Source organism: Schistocerca serialis, chromosome 1, assembly GCF_023864345.2.
Source record: "Schistocerca serialis cubense isolate TAMUIC-IGC-003099 chromosome 1, iqSchSeri2.2, whole genome shotgun sequence".
In the NCBI taxonomy this organism is placed as follows: Eukaryota; Metazoa; Arthropoda; class Insecta; order Orthoptera; family Acrididae; genus Schistocerca; species Schistocerca serialis.
Genome location: NC_064638.1, coordinates 828,840,520 through 828,860,504, shown reverse-complemented (window position 1 = coordinate 828,860,504; position 19,985 = coordinate 828,840,520). Strand labels below are relative to the sequence as shown.

At 42.2% G+C, this 19,985-nt stretch overlaps 1 protein-coding gene across 1 annotated transcript in view; it reads right to left on the bottom strand.

The window, feature by feature from the left end:
* The window catches only part of LOC126458302 (glutamate-gated chloride channel-like), a 233,787-nt gene that overhangs the window by 72,143 nt on the left and 141,659 nt on the right, over positions 1-19,985 (bottom strand). Inside the window, exons 8-9 of the mRNA XM_050095248.1 lie at positions 18,320-18,454; positions 7,268-7,674 (exon numbers count right to left, since the gene is read on the bottom strand). Coding sequence (XP_049951205.1) covers positions 7,268-7,674; positions 18,320-18,454 — 542 coding nt within the window. The remainder of the gene's footprint in view (positions 1-7,267; positions 7,675-18,319; positions 18,455-19,985) is intronic.

Genomic DNA, 19,985 nt, shown 5'->3' with positions numbered 1-19,985 from the left:
CATGCAGTATCATATAGATATCGCTTCGTCGAAAGCGTAAAGGTAATATTTACATTCTGCAAATTCAATTATTAACACGAATGAGTGAATAGTGATGTATTTACATATTGGTTTAGGTTTATTACTAGATTTAGAAGAGAGTCGTGACATGTCTTGGATAACCCCCGTTATCATTCAAGAGAAAAGGTGACAATTCCAAATATAAATAAAAAGAAGACAGAAATTCCACAGTGGCTAGAAGAGAAATTATTTCAATTTTGGGATGCTACACAAGATCGATGTTGTAGGAACTCAGGGGTGACAAACACATTTACAAACAATATTAACTTGACATCTTAGCAGCAGAAATGGAGTAGGAGTTTGTGAGGCAGCCCCCTTATCACTGCCAATACAACCCTTTAGTAAATGTGTGGGTTCTTGAAAGGTAAGGTTCCATCCAGAAATTTCAAACTCAGCATGAGAGATGTGCAGAATTCACTTGAGTAAACACTTGATGAGGTCATGGCGGAAGACAGGATTAAGTACGTACGTCACTCTAATAAATCTGCAGAAAAAGTCTTTTTGAAGGAAGCATCCGAGAAAAGTTCGTTGATAGCAATGATTTCTCGAACACTAAGTCTTCAGATAAGGAAAAATAAACAGCAATAAATTTGCATTAAAAGTTCTGTCTGTTGTTCCTCCCCCCTCGTCGAAGTTTTGAACGCTGTTTCCTCCTTCTGCTCTTCTCTTTCCCCTCCCATCCCCACTCCAAAAAATTTATCAATATGAGGAAGAACAACCACCTGACGTACACTGCTTGTGCTGGCATTTGTGGCGAACAGAAGAGCTGTGTTTTCTGCCTTGTATTTAGTTTAAACTAACATGCAAAGCTAAAGAATTGTTAATTGTTTACATAACACTTTGATAATTTAACAGACCCCCCCATGAACCATGGACCTTGCCGTTGGTGGGGAGGCTTGCGTGCCTCAGCGATACAGACGGCCGTACCGTAGGTGCAACCACAACGGAGGGGTATCTGTTGAGAGGCCAGACAAACATGTGGTTCCTGAAGAGGGGCAGCAGCCTTTTCAGTAGTTGCAGGGGCAACAGTCTGGATGATTGACTGATCTGGCCTTGTAACATTAAACAAAACGGCCTTGCTGTGCTGGTACTGCGAACGGCTGAAAGCAAGGGGAAACTACAGCCGTAATTTTTCCCGAGGACATGCAGCTTTACTGTATGATTAAATGATGATGGCGTCCTCTTGGGTAAAATATTCCGGAGGTAAAATAGTCCCCCATTCGAATCTCCGGGCGGGGACTACTCAAGAGGACGTCGTTATCAGGAGAAAGAAAACTGGCGTTCTACTGATCGGAGCGTGGAATGTCAGATCCCTTAATCGGGCAGGTAGCTAAGAAAATTTAAAAAGGGAAATGGATAGGTTAAAGTTAGATATAGTGGGAATTAGTGAAGTTCGGTGGCAGGAGGAACAACACTTTTGGTCAGGTGATTACAGGCTTATAAATACAAAATCAAATAGAGGTAATGCAGGAGTAGGTTTAATAATGATTAAAAAAATAGGAGTGCGGGTTGGCTACTACAAACAGCATAGTGAACGCATTATTGTGGCCAAGATAGACACAAAGCCCATGCCTACTACAGTAGTACAAGTTTATATGCCAACTAGCTCTGCAGATGATGAAGAAATTGATGAAATGTATGACGAGATAAAAGAAATTATTCAGGTAGTGAAGGGAGACGAAAATTTAATAGTCATGGGTGACTGGAATTCGTCAGTAGGAAAAGGGAGAGAAGGAAACATAGTAGGTGAATATGGATTGGGGGGAAGAAATGAAAGAGGAAGCCGCCTTGTAGAATTTTGCACAGAGCATAACTTAATCATAGCTAACACTTGGTTCAAGAATCACGAAAGAAGGTTGTATACCTGGAAGAATCCTGGAAATACTAAAAGGTATCAGATAGATTATATAATGGTAAGACAGAGATTTAGGAACCAGGTATTAAATTGTAAGACATTTCCAGGGGCAGATATGGATTCTGACCACAATCTCTTGGTTATGAACTGCAGATTGGAACTGAAGAAACTGCAAAAAGGTGGGAATTTAAGGAGATGGGACCTGGATAAACTGAAAGAACGAGAGGTTGTACAGGGTTTCAGGGAGAGCATAAGGGAACAATTGACAGGAATGGGGGAAAGAAATACAGTAGAAGAAGAATAGGTAGCTCTGAGGGATAAGGTAGTGAAAGCAGCAGACGATCAAGTAGGTAAAAAGACGAGGGCTAATAGAAATCCTTGGGTAACAGAAGAAATATTGAATTTAATTGATGAAAGGAGAAAATATAAAAATGCAGTAAATGAAGCAGGCAAAAAGGAATACAAACGTCTCAAAAATGAGATCGACAGGAAGTGCAAATTGGCTAAGCAGGGATGGCTAGAGGACAAATGTAAGGATGTAGAGGCTTGTCTCACTAGGGGTAAGATAGATACTGCCTACAGGAAAATTAAAGAGACCTTTGGAGATAAGAGAACCACTTGTATGAATATCAAGAGCTCAGATGGCAACCCAGTTCTAAGCAAAGAAGGGAAGGCAGAAAGGTGGAAGGAGTATATAGAGGGTTTATACAAGCGCGATGTACTTGAGGACAATATTATGGAAATGTAAGAGGATGTAGATGAAGATGAAATGGGAGATACGATACTGCGTGAAGAGTTTGACAGAGCACTGAAAGACCTGAGTTAAAACAAGACCCCGGCAGTAGACAACATTCCATTAGAACTACTGACGGCCTTGGGAGGGCCAGTCCTGACAAAACTCTACCATCTGGTGAGCAAGATGTATGAGACAGGTGAAATACCCTCAGACTTCAAGAAGAATATAATAATTCAAATCCCAAAGGAAGCAGGTGTTGACAGATGTGAAAATTACCGAACTATCAGTTTAATAAGTCACAGCTGCAAAATACTAACGCGAATTCTTTACAGACGAATGGAAAAACTGGTAGAAGCCAACCTCGGGGAAGATCAGTTTGGATTCCGTAGAAATGTTGGAACACGTGAGGCAATACTAACCTTACGACTTATCTTAGAAGAAAGATTAAGAAAAGGCAAACCTACGTTTCTAGCATTTGTAGACTTAGAGAAAGCTGTTGACAATATTGACTGGAATACTCTCTTTCAAATTCTAAAGGTGGCAGGGGTAAAATACAGGGAGCGAAAGGCTATTTACAATTTGCACAGAAACCAGATGGCAGTTATAAGAGTCGAGGGACATGAAAGGGAAGCAGCGGTTGGGAAGGGAGTGAGACAGGGTTGTAGCCTCGCCCCGATGTTATTCAATCTGTATATTGAGCGAGCAGTAAAGGAAACAAAAGAAAAATTCGGAGTAGGTATTAAAATTCATGGAGAAGAAGTAAAAACTTTGAGGTTCGCCGATGACATTGTAATTCTGTCAGAGACAGCAAAGGACTTGGAAGAGCAGTTGAACGGAATGGACAGTGTCTTGAAAGGAGGATATAAGATGAACATCAACAAAAGCAAAACGAGGATAATGGAATGTAGTCTAATTAAATCGGGTGATGCTGAGGGAATTAGATTAGGAAATGAGACACTTAAAGTAGTAAAGGAGTTTTGCTATTTAGGCAGTAAAATAACTGATGATGGTCGAAGTAGAGAGGATATAAAATGTAGACTGGCAATGGCAAGGAAATCGTTTCTGAAGAAGAGAAATTTATTAACATCGAGTATAGATTTAAGTGTCAGAAAGTCGTTTCTGAAAGTATTTGTATGGAGTGTAGCCATGTATGGAAGTGAAACATGGACGATAACTAGTATGGACAAGAAGAGAATAGAAGCTTTCGAAATGTGGTGCTACAGAAGAATGCTGAAGATAAGGTGCGTAGATCACGTAACTAATGAGGAGGCATTGAATAGGATTGGGGAGAAGAGAAATTTGTGGCACAACTTGACTAGAAGAAGGGATCGGTTGGTAGGACATGTTTTGAGGCATCAAGGGATCACAAATTTAGCGTTGGAGGGCAGCATGGAGGGTAAAAATCGTAGAGGGAGACCAAGAGATGAATACACTAAGCAGATTCAGAAGGATGTAGGTTGCAGTAGGTACTGGGAGATGAAGAAGCTTGGACAGGATAGGGTAGCATGGAGAGCTGCATCAAACCAGTCTCTGGACTGAAGACCACAACAACAAACAATTTAACAGAAGGGCGATAAGAAGGTACCTGGCTTATGAAACGTACGAAACTACATTAGCATGGTGAAGCTGCTGTTTCACTTTAGTGTTTTCTAAGCATTATCATGGGGTATTGTTTTGCAGTCATAATAAATTGTTTAAAATAAGTAACTGTCCGCTTCTAATCAGAAATCTTTGCCGAAACGTTCTAGCTGACGCTTTGGGATATCATATAATTTTCAAGTGAGCGCCGTGCAATGCACTGAGCAGACATGTGCAGGATAGCACTGTCTGATGGTATTGACTGAACTCAGGCCGAAGGCCCGTCATGACAAAGGTGTTCGGGGAGAGCACGAATGGGAGAAGCGTACAGAAAAAGAGGAGAGGTTCCTTCAACACTTACCTCTCCAACCGCTCCTTTCACTGCTCTCTGGTATGGCTGTAGTTGCATTAAGACAATGGGCGTCACGCTTGTTCCCTTAAAAAGAAGTTGAAGTGGACATGAAAGCCTTATTTAATGTCCCAGTTTCGCAGATTGTAAATTAGATCATAAGTGTAGAAGGACAGCATTTCAGCGAATTGTCTCACATCGCAAGTGGGTGTTGCGAAAAAACAAAGAATGTTAATAAGAAGGGGAGGGTGATGCACTGAATAAATAAGTGAATAATAAGGGAAGAGAGATGTACGTTGGAACGCTTTTCAGAGTTTCGCCTCTAGCCTGTAATGGAAATTTAACATATTTTCTTATTCAGGATTTAAACGATATTATTCGCGTTTAACGTGCTGCATATTTTTTCAGGAATTGCAAACGTTACTGTGATTTTTTGTTTTTTTGTTTTCAAATGTGAAAACATCTTCAAGTTACAACATATGGTAATGTACACTTGTCACAAATATACTTAGTCGTCTATTTCTTACATTATTAATTGACTGTGCACCAACAGCCAGTTAGTGAAATCAAATAAGGCACTACCGAAAGGGGTAGCGCAGTGATTAGAACACTGGACTCGCATTCGGGAAGACGTCGGTTCGAATCCGCATCCGACCATTCTGGTTCAGGTTTTCTGTGATTTTCCTAAAACGCTTCAGGGAATGCCGAGATGGTTCTTTCGAGAGGGCATCGCCACTTTCCTTCTCCATCCTTCCCTAATCAGAGTTTGTGCTCCGTCTCTGATAACCTCGATGTCGACGGAACGTTAAACATTAGTCTCCTCCTCCTCTTCCAAAACGCAGTTACACATTAAATACATTTTGAAAATGAAGCTACTGAAATCTAACACATATTCCTATTTTCAAGATAGGGGAAATTGTTAAGAGGTATAAGAATCGCAGTATCTTTCCAAGCATCATATGTACCATGGTAAAAAGAAAACTTCTTGCACCTTCAAGATAGAAAATTTTCTTCGATTGACGAAGTATGGCTTATCTGTCAGTACTTTATACGAGAAATTTTAGCAATATATAGGATTTTACGTGCCATAAAAATCTGTGACTGAAGAATTAACAATGAATTGAAACAACTTATATTTATTATACACCACTCTTTCTACAAATGCTGTACTAAACTTAATCTCATATACACTACTGGCCATTAAAATTGCTACACCAAGAAGAAATACAGATGATAAACAGTTATTCATTGGACAAATATATTATACTAGAAATGACATGTGATTCAATTTTCACGCAAATTGGGTGCATAGATCCTGAGAAATTAGTACCCAGAACAACCACCTCTGACCGTAATAACGGCCTTGACACGCCTGGGCATTGAATCAAGCAGAGCTTGGATGGCGTGTACAGGTACAGCTGCCAATGCAGCTTCAACACTATACCACAGTTCATCAAGAGTAGTGACCGGGGTATTGTGACGAGCCAGTTGCTCGGCCACCATTGACCAGACGTTTTCAATTGGTGAGAGATCTGGAGAAGGTGCTGGCCACGCCAGCAGTCGAACATTTTCTGTATCCAGAAAGGCCCGTACAGGACCTACAACATGCGGTCGTGCATTATCCTGCTGAAATGTAGGGTTTCGCAGGGATCGAATGAAGGGTAGAGCCACGGGTCGTAACACATCTGAAATATAACGTCCACTGTTCAAAGTGCCATCAGTGCGGATAAGAGGTGACCGAGACGTGTATCCAATGGCACCCCATACCATCACGTCGGGTGATATGCCAGTATGGCGATGACGAATACACGTTTCCAATGTGTGTTCACCGCGATGTCGCCAAACACGGATGCGACCATCATGATGCTGTAAACAGAACCTGGATTCATCGGAACAAATGCCGTTTTGCCATTCGTGCACCCAGGTTCGTCGTTGAGTACACCATCGCAGGCGCTCCTGTCTGTGATGCAGCGTCAAGGGTAACCGCATCTATGGTCTCCGAGCTGATAGTCTATGCCGGTGCGAACGTCGTTGAACTGTTCGTGCAGATGGTTGTTGTCTTCCAGACGTCCCCATCTGTTGACTCAGGGATCGTGACGTGGCTGCACGATCCGTTACAGCCATGCGCATAAGATGCCTATCATTTCGACTGCTAGTGATACGAGGCCTTTGGGATCCAGTACGGTGTTCCGTATTACACTCCTGAACCCACCGATTCCATATTCTGCCAACAGTCATTGGATCTCGACCAACGCGAGCAGTAATGTCGCGATACGATAAACCGCAATCGCGATAGGCTACAATCCGACCTTTATCAAAGTCGGAAACGTGATGGTACGCATTTCTCCTCCTTACACGAAGCATCACAACAATGTTTCACCTGGCAACGCCTGTCAACTGCTGTTTGTGTATGAGAAATCGGTTGGAAACGTTCCTCATGGCAGTACGTTGTAGGTGTCGCCACCGGCACCAACCTTGTGTGAATGCTCTGAAAATCTAAAAATTTGCATATCACAGCATCTTCTTCCTGTCGGTTAAATTTCGCGTCTTTAGCATGTCATCTTCGTGATGTAGCAATTTTAATGACCAGTAGTGTAATATAAGAGTTTTGCAAATGGCATCGCTCGCACAGGTGTGCACGCGGAGTGAAGAGGCATACTGTGTGTATCTAGACGAAGTGGAGGCTTACCTTAGGAGACGTTAGGCTGGTGTCGTCCAGTGTCGTGTCCGTGGCCATGCGAGGCAGCTGGCCGCGCTCCTTCATCTCCCGCAGCAGGTCTGAACGGCTCGCGTGGCTCACCAGCGTCGACTCCAGCAGCGCCGTGAAGACGAAGGTGAAGCAGCCGCCTATCCAGACGTCGATGGCCATGGTGTAGGCGACCTGCGGCACCGAGGAGTACACGCGCGACACCTGCACGGCCAGCATGAGCAGCGCGGCCACCACCAGCGACAGGCGGGACGCGGTGTCGCCGCGGTCCAGCCAGAACGACGCCCACGACATGATGACCAGCATGCACGACGGCAGGTACACGTGGATCATGTAGTAGTTGAACTCCCGCCGCAGCAGCAGCTCCACCTTCAGGCAGCTGTAGTCTCCTGCAACAAGGCAAAGTGCCGACAGTTTGAGACCTGTCACCCAGCTTGTGTGAGTAAGTGAATGAGTTTGTCTATATTTGGCCTGTCTGCCTCTTATTAAAGGGACGATCGCACATCGCTGCGAAGTACACTACTGGCCATTAAAATTGCTACACCAAGAAGAAATGCAGATGATAAACGGTTATTCATTAGACAAATACACTACTGACCATTAATATTGCTACATCACGAAGACGACGTGCTACAGACGCGAAATTTAACCGGCAGGAAGAAGATGCTGTGATATGCAAATGATTAGCTTTTCAGAGCATTCACACAAGTATGGCGCCGGTGGCGACACCTATAACGTGCTGACAAGAGGAAAGTTTCCAACCGATTTCTCATACACAAACAGCGGCTGACCGGCGTTGCCTGGTGAAACGTTGTTGTGATGGCTCGTGTAAGGAGGAGAAATGTGTACCATCACGTTTCCGACTTTGATAAAGGTCGGATTGTAGCCTATCGCAATTGCGGTTTATCGAATCGCGACATTGCTGCTCGCGTTGGTCGAAATCCAATGACTGTTAGCAGAATATGGAATCGGTGCGTTCAAGAGGGTAATACGGAACGCCGTGCTGGATCCCAACGGCCCCATATCACTAGCAGTCGAGATGACAGGCATCTTATCGCATGGCTCTAGCGGATCGTGCAGCCACGTCTCGATCCCTGAGTCAACAGATGGGGACGTTTGCAAGACAACAACCATCTGCACGAACAGTTCGACGACATTTGCAGCAACAGCTCGGAGACCATGCCTGCGGTTACCCTTGACGCTGCATCACAGACAGGAGGGCCTGTGATGGTGTTCTCAACGACGAACCTGGGTGCACGAATGGCAAAACGGCATTTTTTCGGATGAATCCAGGTTCTATTTACACCATCATGATGGTCGCATCCGTGTTTGGCGACATCGCGGTGAACGCACATTGGAAGCGTACCACCTGGCGTGTGGTGTGGGGTACCATTGGTTACACGTCTAGGTCACCTCTTGCTCGCATTGACGGCACTTTGAACAGTGGACGTTACATTTCAGATGTGTTACGACCCGTGGCTCTACCCTTCATTCGATCCCTGCGAAACCCTATATTTCAGCAGGATAATGTACGACCGCATGTTGCAGGTCCTGTACAGGCCTTTTTGGATACATAAAATGTTCGACTGCTGCACTGGCCAGCACATTCTTCAGATCTCTCACCAATTGAAAACGTCTGGTCAATGGTGGCCGAGCAACTGCCTCGTCACAGTACACCAGTCACTACTCTTGATGAACTGTGGTATCGTGTTGAAGCTGCATGGGCAGCTGTACCGGTACAAGGTATCCAAGCTCTGTTTGACTCAATGCCCAGGCGTATCAAGGACATTATTACGGCCAGAGGTGGTTGTTGTGGGTACTGATTTCATCGGATCTATGCACCCAAATTGCGCGAAAATGTAATCAAATGTCAGTTCTAGTATAATATATTTGTCCAATGAATACCCGTTTATCATCTGCATTTCTTCTTGGTGTAGCAATTTTAATGGCCAGTAGTGTAGTTCATAAAGTTCACTGCAGAACAAGAACTGCTTCAAATTATCAAGCTATAGTGGGAATAGCTTTGAATGGCTAACATCTGACAACCAGTGGACGAGTGCGAACTAGAACTGTTTATTAATCAGGCACATCTTTCGCGGCAAACAGACCCGCTTGGACAGCTGCACGCGCGTTATAAATTGGGGAAGGCTCGCCGACCCCAAATTGAATCCGTCTGGTTGATTAACGAGGAGAGCCGGTGTGCCAGCCAGCCTGAATGTGGTTTTTAGGCGGTTTCCCAAGTCCGACTAGATCAATATTTGACAGGTAGCAATGTGCCGTTACACGATTCGCAAACATTTAGAAGACTTACACTTTCACATGTGACAACATTGGACGCCGACAGTTGGAATGCACAGATTTCATTCTGGAGAGATGGTGAGAGGGATGGCGACAAGAATGGCACCCGCCCCCTCTTGCCACTAATACTGCAAAATCTGACAACAAACATATCAATATTTTCAACATTTCGTGGCCCTGTCAGGAACTATATAAATGTTAATTTTAAATTAACAACAGCCTCAGTTGCAATGTTTACCTAGAGTTACCTAGATTTCAGTTGGGATAACCCAACCTCCTTCAGAATAAAAGCAACTACGATTTGTCCATAATGGACAACGTCAAAAATTAAATACTATAATATAGTAATACATCGTCATATTGCAATAACTTACCTGGAAGCGCTTTTGAGGCTATGGCCAGTTCCAGTACTGAAACAAACGATGACAGACTAAAGGCCGAAATACTAAATGTCTTTTTCCAAAGCTGTTTCACAGAGGAAGACTGCACTGTAGTTCCTTCTCTAGATTGTCTCACAGATGACAAAATGATGGTTATCGAAATAGACTACAGAGGGATAGAGAAACAATTAAAATCGCTCAAAAGAGGAGAGGTCGCTGGACCTGATGGGATACCAGTTCGATTTTACATAGAGTACGCGAAGGAACTTGCCCCCCTTCTTGCAGCGGTGTACCGTAGATCTCTAGAAAAGCGTAGCGTTCAAAAGGATTGGAAAAGGGCACAGGTCATTCCCGTTTTCAAGAAAGGACGTCGAACGGATGTGCAGAACTATAGACCTATATTTCTAAGATTGATCAGTTGTAGAATTTTGGAGCGCTTATTATGTTCGAGTATAATGACTTTTCTGGAGACTAGGAATATACTCTGTAGGAATCAGCATGGATTTCGAAAAAGACCGTCGTGTGAAACTCAGCTCACGCTATTCGTCCACGAGACTGAGAGGGCCATAGACACGGGTTTCGAAAAAGACGGTCGTGTGAAACCCAGCTCACGCTATTCGTCCACGAGACTGAGAGGGCCATAGACACGGGTTCCCAGGTAGATGCCGTGTTTCTTGACTTCCGCAAGGCGTTCGATACAGTTCCCCACAGTCGTTTAATGAACAAAGTAAGAGCATATGGACTATCAGACCAATTGTGTAATTGGATTGAAGAGTTCCTAGATAACAGAACGCAGCATGTGATTCTAAATGGAGAGATGTCTTCCGAATTAAGAGTAATTTCAGGTGTGTTGCAGGGGAGTGTCGTACGACCGTTGCTATTCACAATATACACAAATGACCTTGTGGATAACATCGGAAGTTCACTGAGGCTTTTGCGCATGATGCTGTAGTATATCGAGAGGTTGTAACAATGGAAAATTGTACTGAAATGCAGGAGGATCTGCAACGAATTTACGTATGATGCAGGGAATGGCAATTGAATCTCAATGTAGACAAGTGTAATGTGCTACGTATTCACAGAAAGAAAGATCCCATATTATTTAGCTACAATATAGCAGGTCAGCAACTGCAGGCAGTCAATTCCATAAATTATCTGGGAGTAGGCATTAGGAGTGATTTAAAATGCAATGGTCATACAAAGGTGATCGTCGGTAAAGCTAATGCCAGACTGACATTCATTGGAAGAATCCTAAGGAAACGCAATCCGAAAACAAAGGAAATAGGTTACAGTACAATTGTTCGCTCACTGCTTGTACATTGCTCAGCAGTGTGGGATCCGTACCAGATAGGGTTGATAGAAGAGATAGACTAAGTCCAACGGAGAGCAGCGCGCTTCGTTACAGGATCATTTAGTAATCGCGAAAGCGTTGCGGAGATGATAGATAAACTCCAGTGGAAGACTTTGCAGCAGAGACGCTCAGTAGCTCGGTACGTGCTTTTGTTGAAGTTCGAGAACATACCTTCACCGAGGAGTCAAGCAGTATATTGCTCCCTCATACGTATATCTCGCGAAGAGACCATGAGGATAAAATCAGAGAGATTAGAGCCCACACAAAGGCATACCGACAATCTTTCTTTCCACGAACAATACGGGACTGGAATAGAAGGGAGAACCGATAGAGGTACACATGGTACCCTCCGCGACACACCGTCAGGTGGCTTGCGGAGTATGGATGTAGATGTAGATGTGAACATCCGTTGCTGCCGTACTGCGGTCACGAAGTTGGGGCGAGGCTCTTTCCCAGATAAGTTATTGCAATATGACGATGTATTACCATATTATAGTTTTCAGTTTTTGACGTTGTCCATTATGGACAAATCGTAGTTCCTTTTATTCTGAAGAAGGTTGGGTTATCCCAACTGAAACCTAGGTAAATCTAGGTAAACATTGCAACTGAAGCTGTTGTTAATTTAAAATCAAACATATCAATCCTGTGGTGATATTGGATAAAGGCCAGGAAAAAGAGAAAGAAGATATTTTACGGCAAATAAATAACTGGCTTAGTCAGTTGCAATCCGTAAGAGAAAGCTCACATACTATACTACTAAATTTTATAAACAATGTACATTGCTAAGCTCTTACACAGTCCATCAGCAAGTTACCTGAGGTTTAAAAACTTCATAACACAGCTTCGCTTCTGGAATTTCTAAGTATCGCAACCACGCACACATACGGACCCATGCTGCTAACAAGGGAACCTCCCCATCGCACCCCCCTCAGATTTAGTTATAAGTTGGCACAGTGGATAGGCCTTGAAAAACTGAACACAGATCAATCGAGAAAACAGGAAGAAGTTGTGTGGAACTATGAAAAAATAAGCAAAATATACAAACTGAGTAGTCCATGCGAAGATAGGCAACATCAAGGATAATCTGAACTCAGAAGCTCCGTGGTCCCGTGGTTAGCGTGAGCAGCTGCGTAACGAGAGGTTCTTAGTTCAAATCTCCCCTCAAGTGAAAAGTTTTTCTTTATTTTCGCAAAGTTATGATCTGTCCATTCGTTCATTGACGTCTCTGTTCACTGTGTAAGTTTAGTGTCTGTGTTTTGCGACCGCACCGCAAAACCGTGCGATTAGTAGACGAAAGGACGTGCCTCTCCAATGGGAACCGAAAACATTTGATCGCAAGGTCATAGGTCAACCGATTCCTCCACAGGAAAACACGTCTGATATATTCTATACGACACTGGTGAGGGCATGTGCGTCACATGACAGGAATATGTTGTCGACCCACCTAACTTGTACACTTTGCGAATGGGTAAAAAGATTCTACATTGCCCGATTTAGGTTTTCTTGTGGATGTGAGAATTACTCCCAAAAAAGTGATGAAAACATAAGAGTTTGTCACATAAACTGCAAGAAACGAATCCAACAGTTTCACAGTCGCACACTTTTCCCTGTGCTCTGTCAAAACATATGTTTTTAACGTTTTCAAATTTTTCCGTGTGTAGACCGTCAAATCCTGCTTATGTCCAAACAAATCTGAACATGTCCTGGAATTTTGGAGAGCGAAGTTGAATATATCTGAGTTCCTGAACATTGATAATTGTCTGAAAGTAAAATTTTACGCTCGAAGGAAGACTTGAACCAAGGACCTCTCGTTCTGCAGCTACTGGCGCTAACCACGGGACCACGGCGCTGCTGAGCTCAAGTTGTCCTTGATGTTGCCTATGTCCGCATGGACAACTCAGTTTGTATATTTTGCTTTCTTTTTCATAGTTCCACACAACTTCTTCCTGTTTTCTCGATTGATCTATGTTCAGTTTTTCAAGGCCTATCCACTGTGCCAACTTATAACTAAATCTGAGGGGGGTGGGGGTGGGGTGCGATGGGAGGTTCCCTTGTAAGAAAAACTAAGTGCAGCAAGTCTTCGCTGTACCGTGACTCAGATGGAAATTCACCTCACCGTGACCATAAACGAGACTTCCCTTCACCACATCCGTAACGCAAATCCTCTTCTCTATCCTAGCCCATAACGTCGCAGCACGCTCGCTTCCCATTGGTTGCAACTTCTACAGCCCCTCGTAGTCATTTGTGACTCCTGTCACCACGAATTACATAAAATTCACAACTCTCGAATTAAAAAAAAAAAGTACACCGTTAGACGCGTGATAATACACTGAGTGTTTTGATATAAAACATAGCATAGTTAACTGAATTCTTATTCATGAAAGCATAGATTTCATAACTACCATTATGCGGAAATTGGCTCAATGACCTTAAATTCTACAAATAAATTCTAAGAATACTAATAATACATATTTTCACATTTATGCTTTGTTGCGTTTCGTCTAGTGCTAGAAAAACTTTATTCTGTGGCACTGTTTGCCACTTGACCATTAGATAAGCGTAATAAGACTTGACACAAACTTAGCTATACACATACCGAAGTATATGGAAAGAAAATGTACATCTGCATCCATACTCGGCAAGCCACCTGACGGTGTGTGGCGGAGGGTACCATGTGTACCTCTATCGGTTCTCCATTCTATTCCAGTCTCGTATTGTTCGTGGAAAGAAAGATTGTCGGTATGCCTCTGTGTGGGCTCTAATCTCTCTGATTTTATCCTCATGGTCTCTTCGCGAGATATACGTAGGAGGGAGCAATATACTGCTTGACTCCTCGGTGAAGGTATGTTCTCGAAGCTTTAACAAAACCCCATACCGAGCTACTGAGCCTCTTTCTTACAGAGTCTTCCACTGAAGTTTATCTGTCATCTCCGTAACGCTTTCGCGATTACTAAATGATCCTGTAACGAATTGCGCTTCTCTCTGTTGGATCTTCTCTATCTCTTCTATCAACCCTATCTGGTACTGATCCCACACTGGTGAGCAATATTCAAGAAGTGGGTGAACAAATGTACTGTAACCTACTTCCTTTGTTTTCGGATTGCATTTCCTTAGGATTCTTCCAATGAATCTCAGTCTGGCATCTGCTTTACCGACAATCAACTTTATATGAACATTCCATTTTAAATCATTCCTAATGCGTACTCCCAGATAATTTATGGCAGTGGTTCCCAACAGGTGGTCCACGGCACACCAGGGGTCCGCGAGCTATGCCAGAGGGGTCCGCAAGATGCTATTAGATTAAAAAATATATTAAATATATTTCGTTCGATAACAGATTTTTTGTTTTGGTCACTTCCTGCATGAGCAGAGTCTCAGCGAACGCTAACTTCTGCGTCTAGCTTTTTCCTGGAGTGTAAAGAGATCGACAGTGAGCATGAGCAACTTCTTATTCATACAGAAGTAGGATGGCTTTCTCGAGGTAGGATCTTGTCAAGATTTTTTGAACTTAGAGACGAGGTTCGTGTCTTCCTTCTTGACACAAAGTACGCGGATTTTCTCACTAACTTCTCTTGGCTTTGCTCAGTTGCGTTCTTAGCTATGTGTCTGAACACTTGAATGTGTTAAATTTGAGTTTACAAGGAAAAAGTGTAGACATGTTCAAAGTTGAGGATACGATTAGTGCTATGGTCAAAAAGTGTCAGGTCTGGGCGTCAAGGATAGAAAATGAGTCACTAACTAACTTTTCTACTTTAAAACAATTCTTGGAGTCATCAGATAAGAGTTTGCCTGACCAGATCAAGATCAATGTAACCGAGCATCTACGTAGCCTAGCCACCACTTTTAGAGAGTATTTCCCTGAACCTGAAACTGACGACAGATGGATTCGAAATCCCTTCAGCAATGAAGAAATAGACAAAATCCATGGCGTCACTGAAGATGAGCAAGATCAACTTGTGGATCTGTCCATATGTGGTACGACGATAAACATTTTCATCGGTGATAAAATTACAGGCTTCTGGGCATCGGCACCCAAAGACTACAAGAAACTTGGAGATAAGGCAATGAAAAATATCCTTCCATTTCCTACCAAACATCGGTGTGAGCAAGCATTTTCTTCCACGTGTTTCGTGAAAAATAAATATAGGAATCGGCTCGACATACAGTCGGATTTCAGAGTGAAAGTTCCAAGTTTGGAATCTAATATTTCAGAAATAATTGACTCAAAGGTCAGATTGAACTCATCCCATTAAGAACTGAAAATAAAAACTAACTGCATACTGATGGAGTACTCTGTTGCAACTGTATTTTTTCAAATAAATAATACTTTGTATGAAATTAGTGTTTTCTTATTTTTCACACATGTCTACTCAATGCAGTCTCAAGTATAGTACACTTGAAAGACCAATACACTCAGTTTTAATTTTTTCCTCTCATTTTCAGTTCATACTCAATTTTCATTTTTTTAAGGAGTTTGTTATACTGAAGACCCAGATTTGAAGACAAAGATTTTGATCGATAATCAGAAATTTAGCAAAAACAATGATGGCTAAATTGGAAAAGTTTTAAGCTCAATATTTTTTCGATAATGAATATGTCAATGTTTTTTCTAAGTACCAGTAAACGTATAAAAAGACTCTTAATTTGGCTTTTTTAGGTACTTGATACTGTGATATGACAAGGCACCAATCATGCTCGATGGGGGGGGTCGTCGAGAAAATTTTGTTGGGAACCTCTGCTTGAGAAGATGATGAATGTCACAGTCGTCGAAATGTCGCGGTGTTTCATCACTGCCACCGTCTGGAAACGCCAGAGCCTTCCACCATTGTTGAGAGAACTTACGTTTCCCGTATAGGCTGTTGGTTGTTAAAAGTAAGTTATTTTAATGCCTTCCCCTAACGACTAATTTCGATTACTTACATGTCATTTGCGGTCGGTCACTATGATACTTACCTGTAGCAATGGAGACGCATTTGATAACGGCCACCTAGTCTCACTGGCTCATTACTGCCCAACCCAAACGGCTAAGGGCGGAAATTTGAAAATTGGAGAAGGTATTTATCTTATACTGTTGGCTTCGTTTTTCGAAATCCCACCCCTAAAGGAATGTAACAGACGATGAAATGTTTTTCAAAAATATGTCGCTACTAAGGTCATTTTGAAGGTAAACTTACATAAATTGATATTTGGTTTCTCTGTCAGAAATACAGAAATACATGTTTCAGAATTTTTCGAAATGACTAAAATTATTTTTGAAAATAAATAATTATTAGAGAACTACTTAAGTATTTTTAAAGCTATACTTCTAAAAATTGGTAATTGACTTCTCGGTTACAAATGAAAAAAAATAATGTGTCTCAGTGTTTTTGGAAATTAAACCCACTAATGGGGTGAAATATTTCATTGCGTAAGGATTTTTAATGTCAAATCTATGAAAATTTGAGTTTGGCTTCACGATTAAAAATAAAAATCGTATTCCACTGTTTTTGGAAATTCAAGCCCTATGGGGTAAACTAGGACATGAAAGTTTTTATGGAAAGATTTCATTATACGAGCGTTTTTAAGGCTAAAGCTATGAAGAATTGGTATTCGGCTTCTATTTTAGAAATAAAAAACACACATTTCACTGTTTTTGGAAATTTAATTCCTAAGTGGGTGAAAGAGGTAGTGAAGTGTTTTACGAATATCTTTCAGTGTGTCAGCATTTTTAAAGTTACATCTTCGGGAACTGATGTTTGGCTTCTCGGTTAAGAAGGGACTGTTAGAAATTCGACTCCTAAGGAGACGAAATTGGGATTTTTTTGAGTATTTCATTATGCAAGGAATACTGAAGTCAAATACTTAAAGAATGAGATTTTCACTCTGCAGCGGGGTGTGCGCTGATATGAAACTTCCTTGCAGATTAAAACTGTGTGGCGGACCGAGACTCGAACTCGGAACCTTTGTTTTTCGCGGGCAAGTGCTCTACCAGCTGAGCTACCCAAGCACGACCCACGCACCGTCCACAAGTAAAGTTTGGAAGGTAGGAGACGAGGTACTGGAGGAAGTAAAACACATACACTGCGGAAAAAATATCTGTTAACGGTAGAACTGATGTTTTATCAATATGCAAGCATTATACCAACCGATTGCAATTTCAGTCACTGACGGAATTTGTTCACGTGGCAATAGCGACTTGTTATATCATTAGAGACGTAAAAGCCACCTTGCCGCACCCCTAGTGAAAAACGAAAATAGGTTTCTTGTTTTCCCATTTTTTACCATGCAAACCCAATCAGCAAGAATAAGTATATTTAGATAACATTCTTGTCTCTTCCTGTTAACTGACATGATTGTGGATTCTTGTTGAAACATTGTATTTATTACGTAACTCTTTTCCCATGACTTACTATTTTTTATTTACACTAGAAAATATGGTTGGAACCCGAAACACAGGTCGTGTGAAATATAAAATTAACAAAATTAGCTAACGTCATGCAATTTTTTTTTCGTTGCTTCTGACCAGCCTCCTTCTCGTATGGTTGGTTAGATTGTCCACGTCAGCGGACTTGTGGTCTGTTTTAACAACATTAACTTTTTATTAGATACGATAAAAAATATAGTGACAACAGTTGAATATTGCAAAATATCAACCCAACTGTAGAGTAAGCGATAGGTTATCGGATATAAAAGGTCTTCATGCACTGTCTGTCTCCTAGGTGCCTATACTACCATACTCAACGTCATCTGTTTTCAAGGATTGTGTTATGAGTCGGAAGAAAATCTGTTCACCACAATTATGAGTTAGCCCTCTGTCGCTCTCATTCTCTTATATTGTAGCACATGGTCGTCAAAAGGGATCAAATGGGACTAGGAACACAGTAAGGTCTAACTGTTAGTGTTTCAACGACCGATAGATCCAGTTTCACAAATTTAGAGAGTGCGACTGTTGGTTGCATCTTTACCATCACCCTTCTCTCTCCCTGGTCAGAGCGGCCGATGCTCCAGTAGAGGCCATTGCCGTACCTGTGGTCGTCGCGGTGTTGCAGTAGTCCGTGAGGAACTTCTCCAGAGTGAAGAGCGACAGGTGTAGGTTGCTCATGATCTGCACAGGGTCGCCGTCTTTCCACAGGAGCACCACGTCATCAGTCTTCCAACCATCTGCAACATAATGACTCGTGAAAAAACTTCTAGGAAACTCGCTAGGAACTGGCGAAGACATTCCACAATGAGCTTAGTATACTGCCTTGAGAATTCTTTGCCGGCCGCCGTGGCCGAGCGGTTCTAGGCGCTTCAGTCCAGAACCGCGCGACTGCTACGGTCGCAGGTTCGAATCCTGCCTCGGGCATGGATGTGTGTGATGTCCTTAGGTTAGTTAGGTTTAAGTAGTTCTAAGTCTAGGGGACTGATGACCTCAGATGTTAAGACCCATAGTGCTCAGAGCCATTTGAGAATTCTTTTCTTAAGTTCAACTCTTTCTATGCCACTGAAAAGGGCACTCGTAGAGCTATTAAGCAGTGTTAGAAATCGATAGCCTATTGGCTTGCCTGACAATCAGATCCATTCATCTCCTTCTGCCACTCCAGGTTTAGGCCTAAAGCCTATCCCCGTCTCAACATATCATCCTTGGTATTGTCTGCCCCCGGTAGCTGAATGGTCGGCGTGGCCCGTGTTCGATTCCCGGCTAGGTCGGGGATTTTTCTCCGCCTAGGGACTGGGTGTTGTGCTGTCCTCCTATCATCCTCATCGACTGCAGGTCACCGAAGTCGCGTCAAGTTGAAAGACCGGCACCCGGCGAACGGCCTGGCCGACGGGGAGTCCTAGCCATACGATTAAATAAATAAATCCTTGGCATTTCCACACTTCTCTTACCCCATGCTTTATAACCCATTGCTAGTTTAGGAAGTCTTTGTGGTGACATACGAAATAGATATTCTCTCCATTTTTCTTTGTATTGGATTGCCTTTTGGGATACTGGTTGTATTATCAGTTCTTCGCTCATTACTTCGTTTCTAATTTTGTCTTCCCTATTGTAGCCTTCCATAGATCTTAGAAATTAGGTTTCCGATGCTTCTAGTTGCCGTAAATCTTTATTTCTCAAAGTCCAACTTCCTGCCCCATATAATAAAGTATGAATGGCCGTGGCTTAATAAAATTTCAGTTCTGTCTTTTGCCTTGTTTTCCCTTAAGTGTCATTCTAATTGTGCCACATATGCGCCCATAAGAATTACTTTTTTCTGTATATACATATCTTCATCATACGATATTTCACATCCTAAATACTTAAAATGGGCCACCTGTTCTATCGGTTTGTAATTGAGGATTATTTTTCTTCTTACTGGATGAATATCTAAAAATGCCACGTTCTTAGTTTTACTTATAGGTACTGACCGATTGTAACTCTCTATTGGTACAAAATAATTTGGGGTATCGATTGTATACAAGTATTTTATTTCGTAATTTGGTTAATACATTTACTGAAATCCACAATGAAACTGGTGGAAATCAAATATTCACTAAATTCAGATGGAACGAGGCCAAATAATTTCTATACAACATAAAATCAATAATAGAAGGTAAATTAACTAACATTAATTAATATTATTTGATCTGGCGCAATCTGCCACCCATTTTGAACAGAACGAAATATTTCCTTGCATGTGGAAATCGATCACAATTTACTGCAACCCTG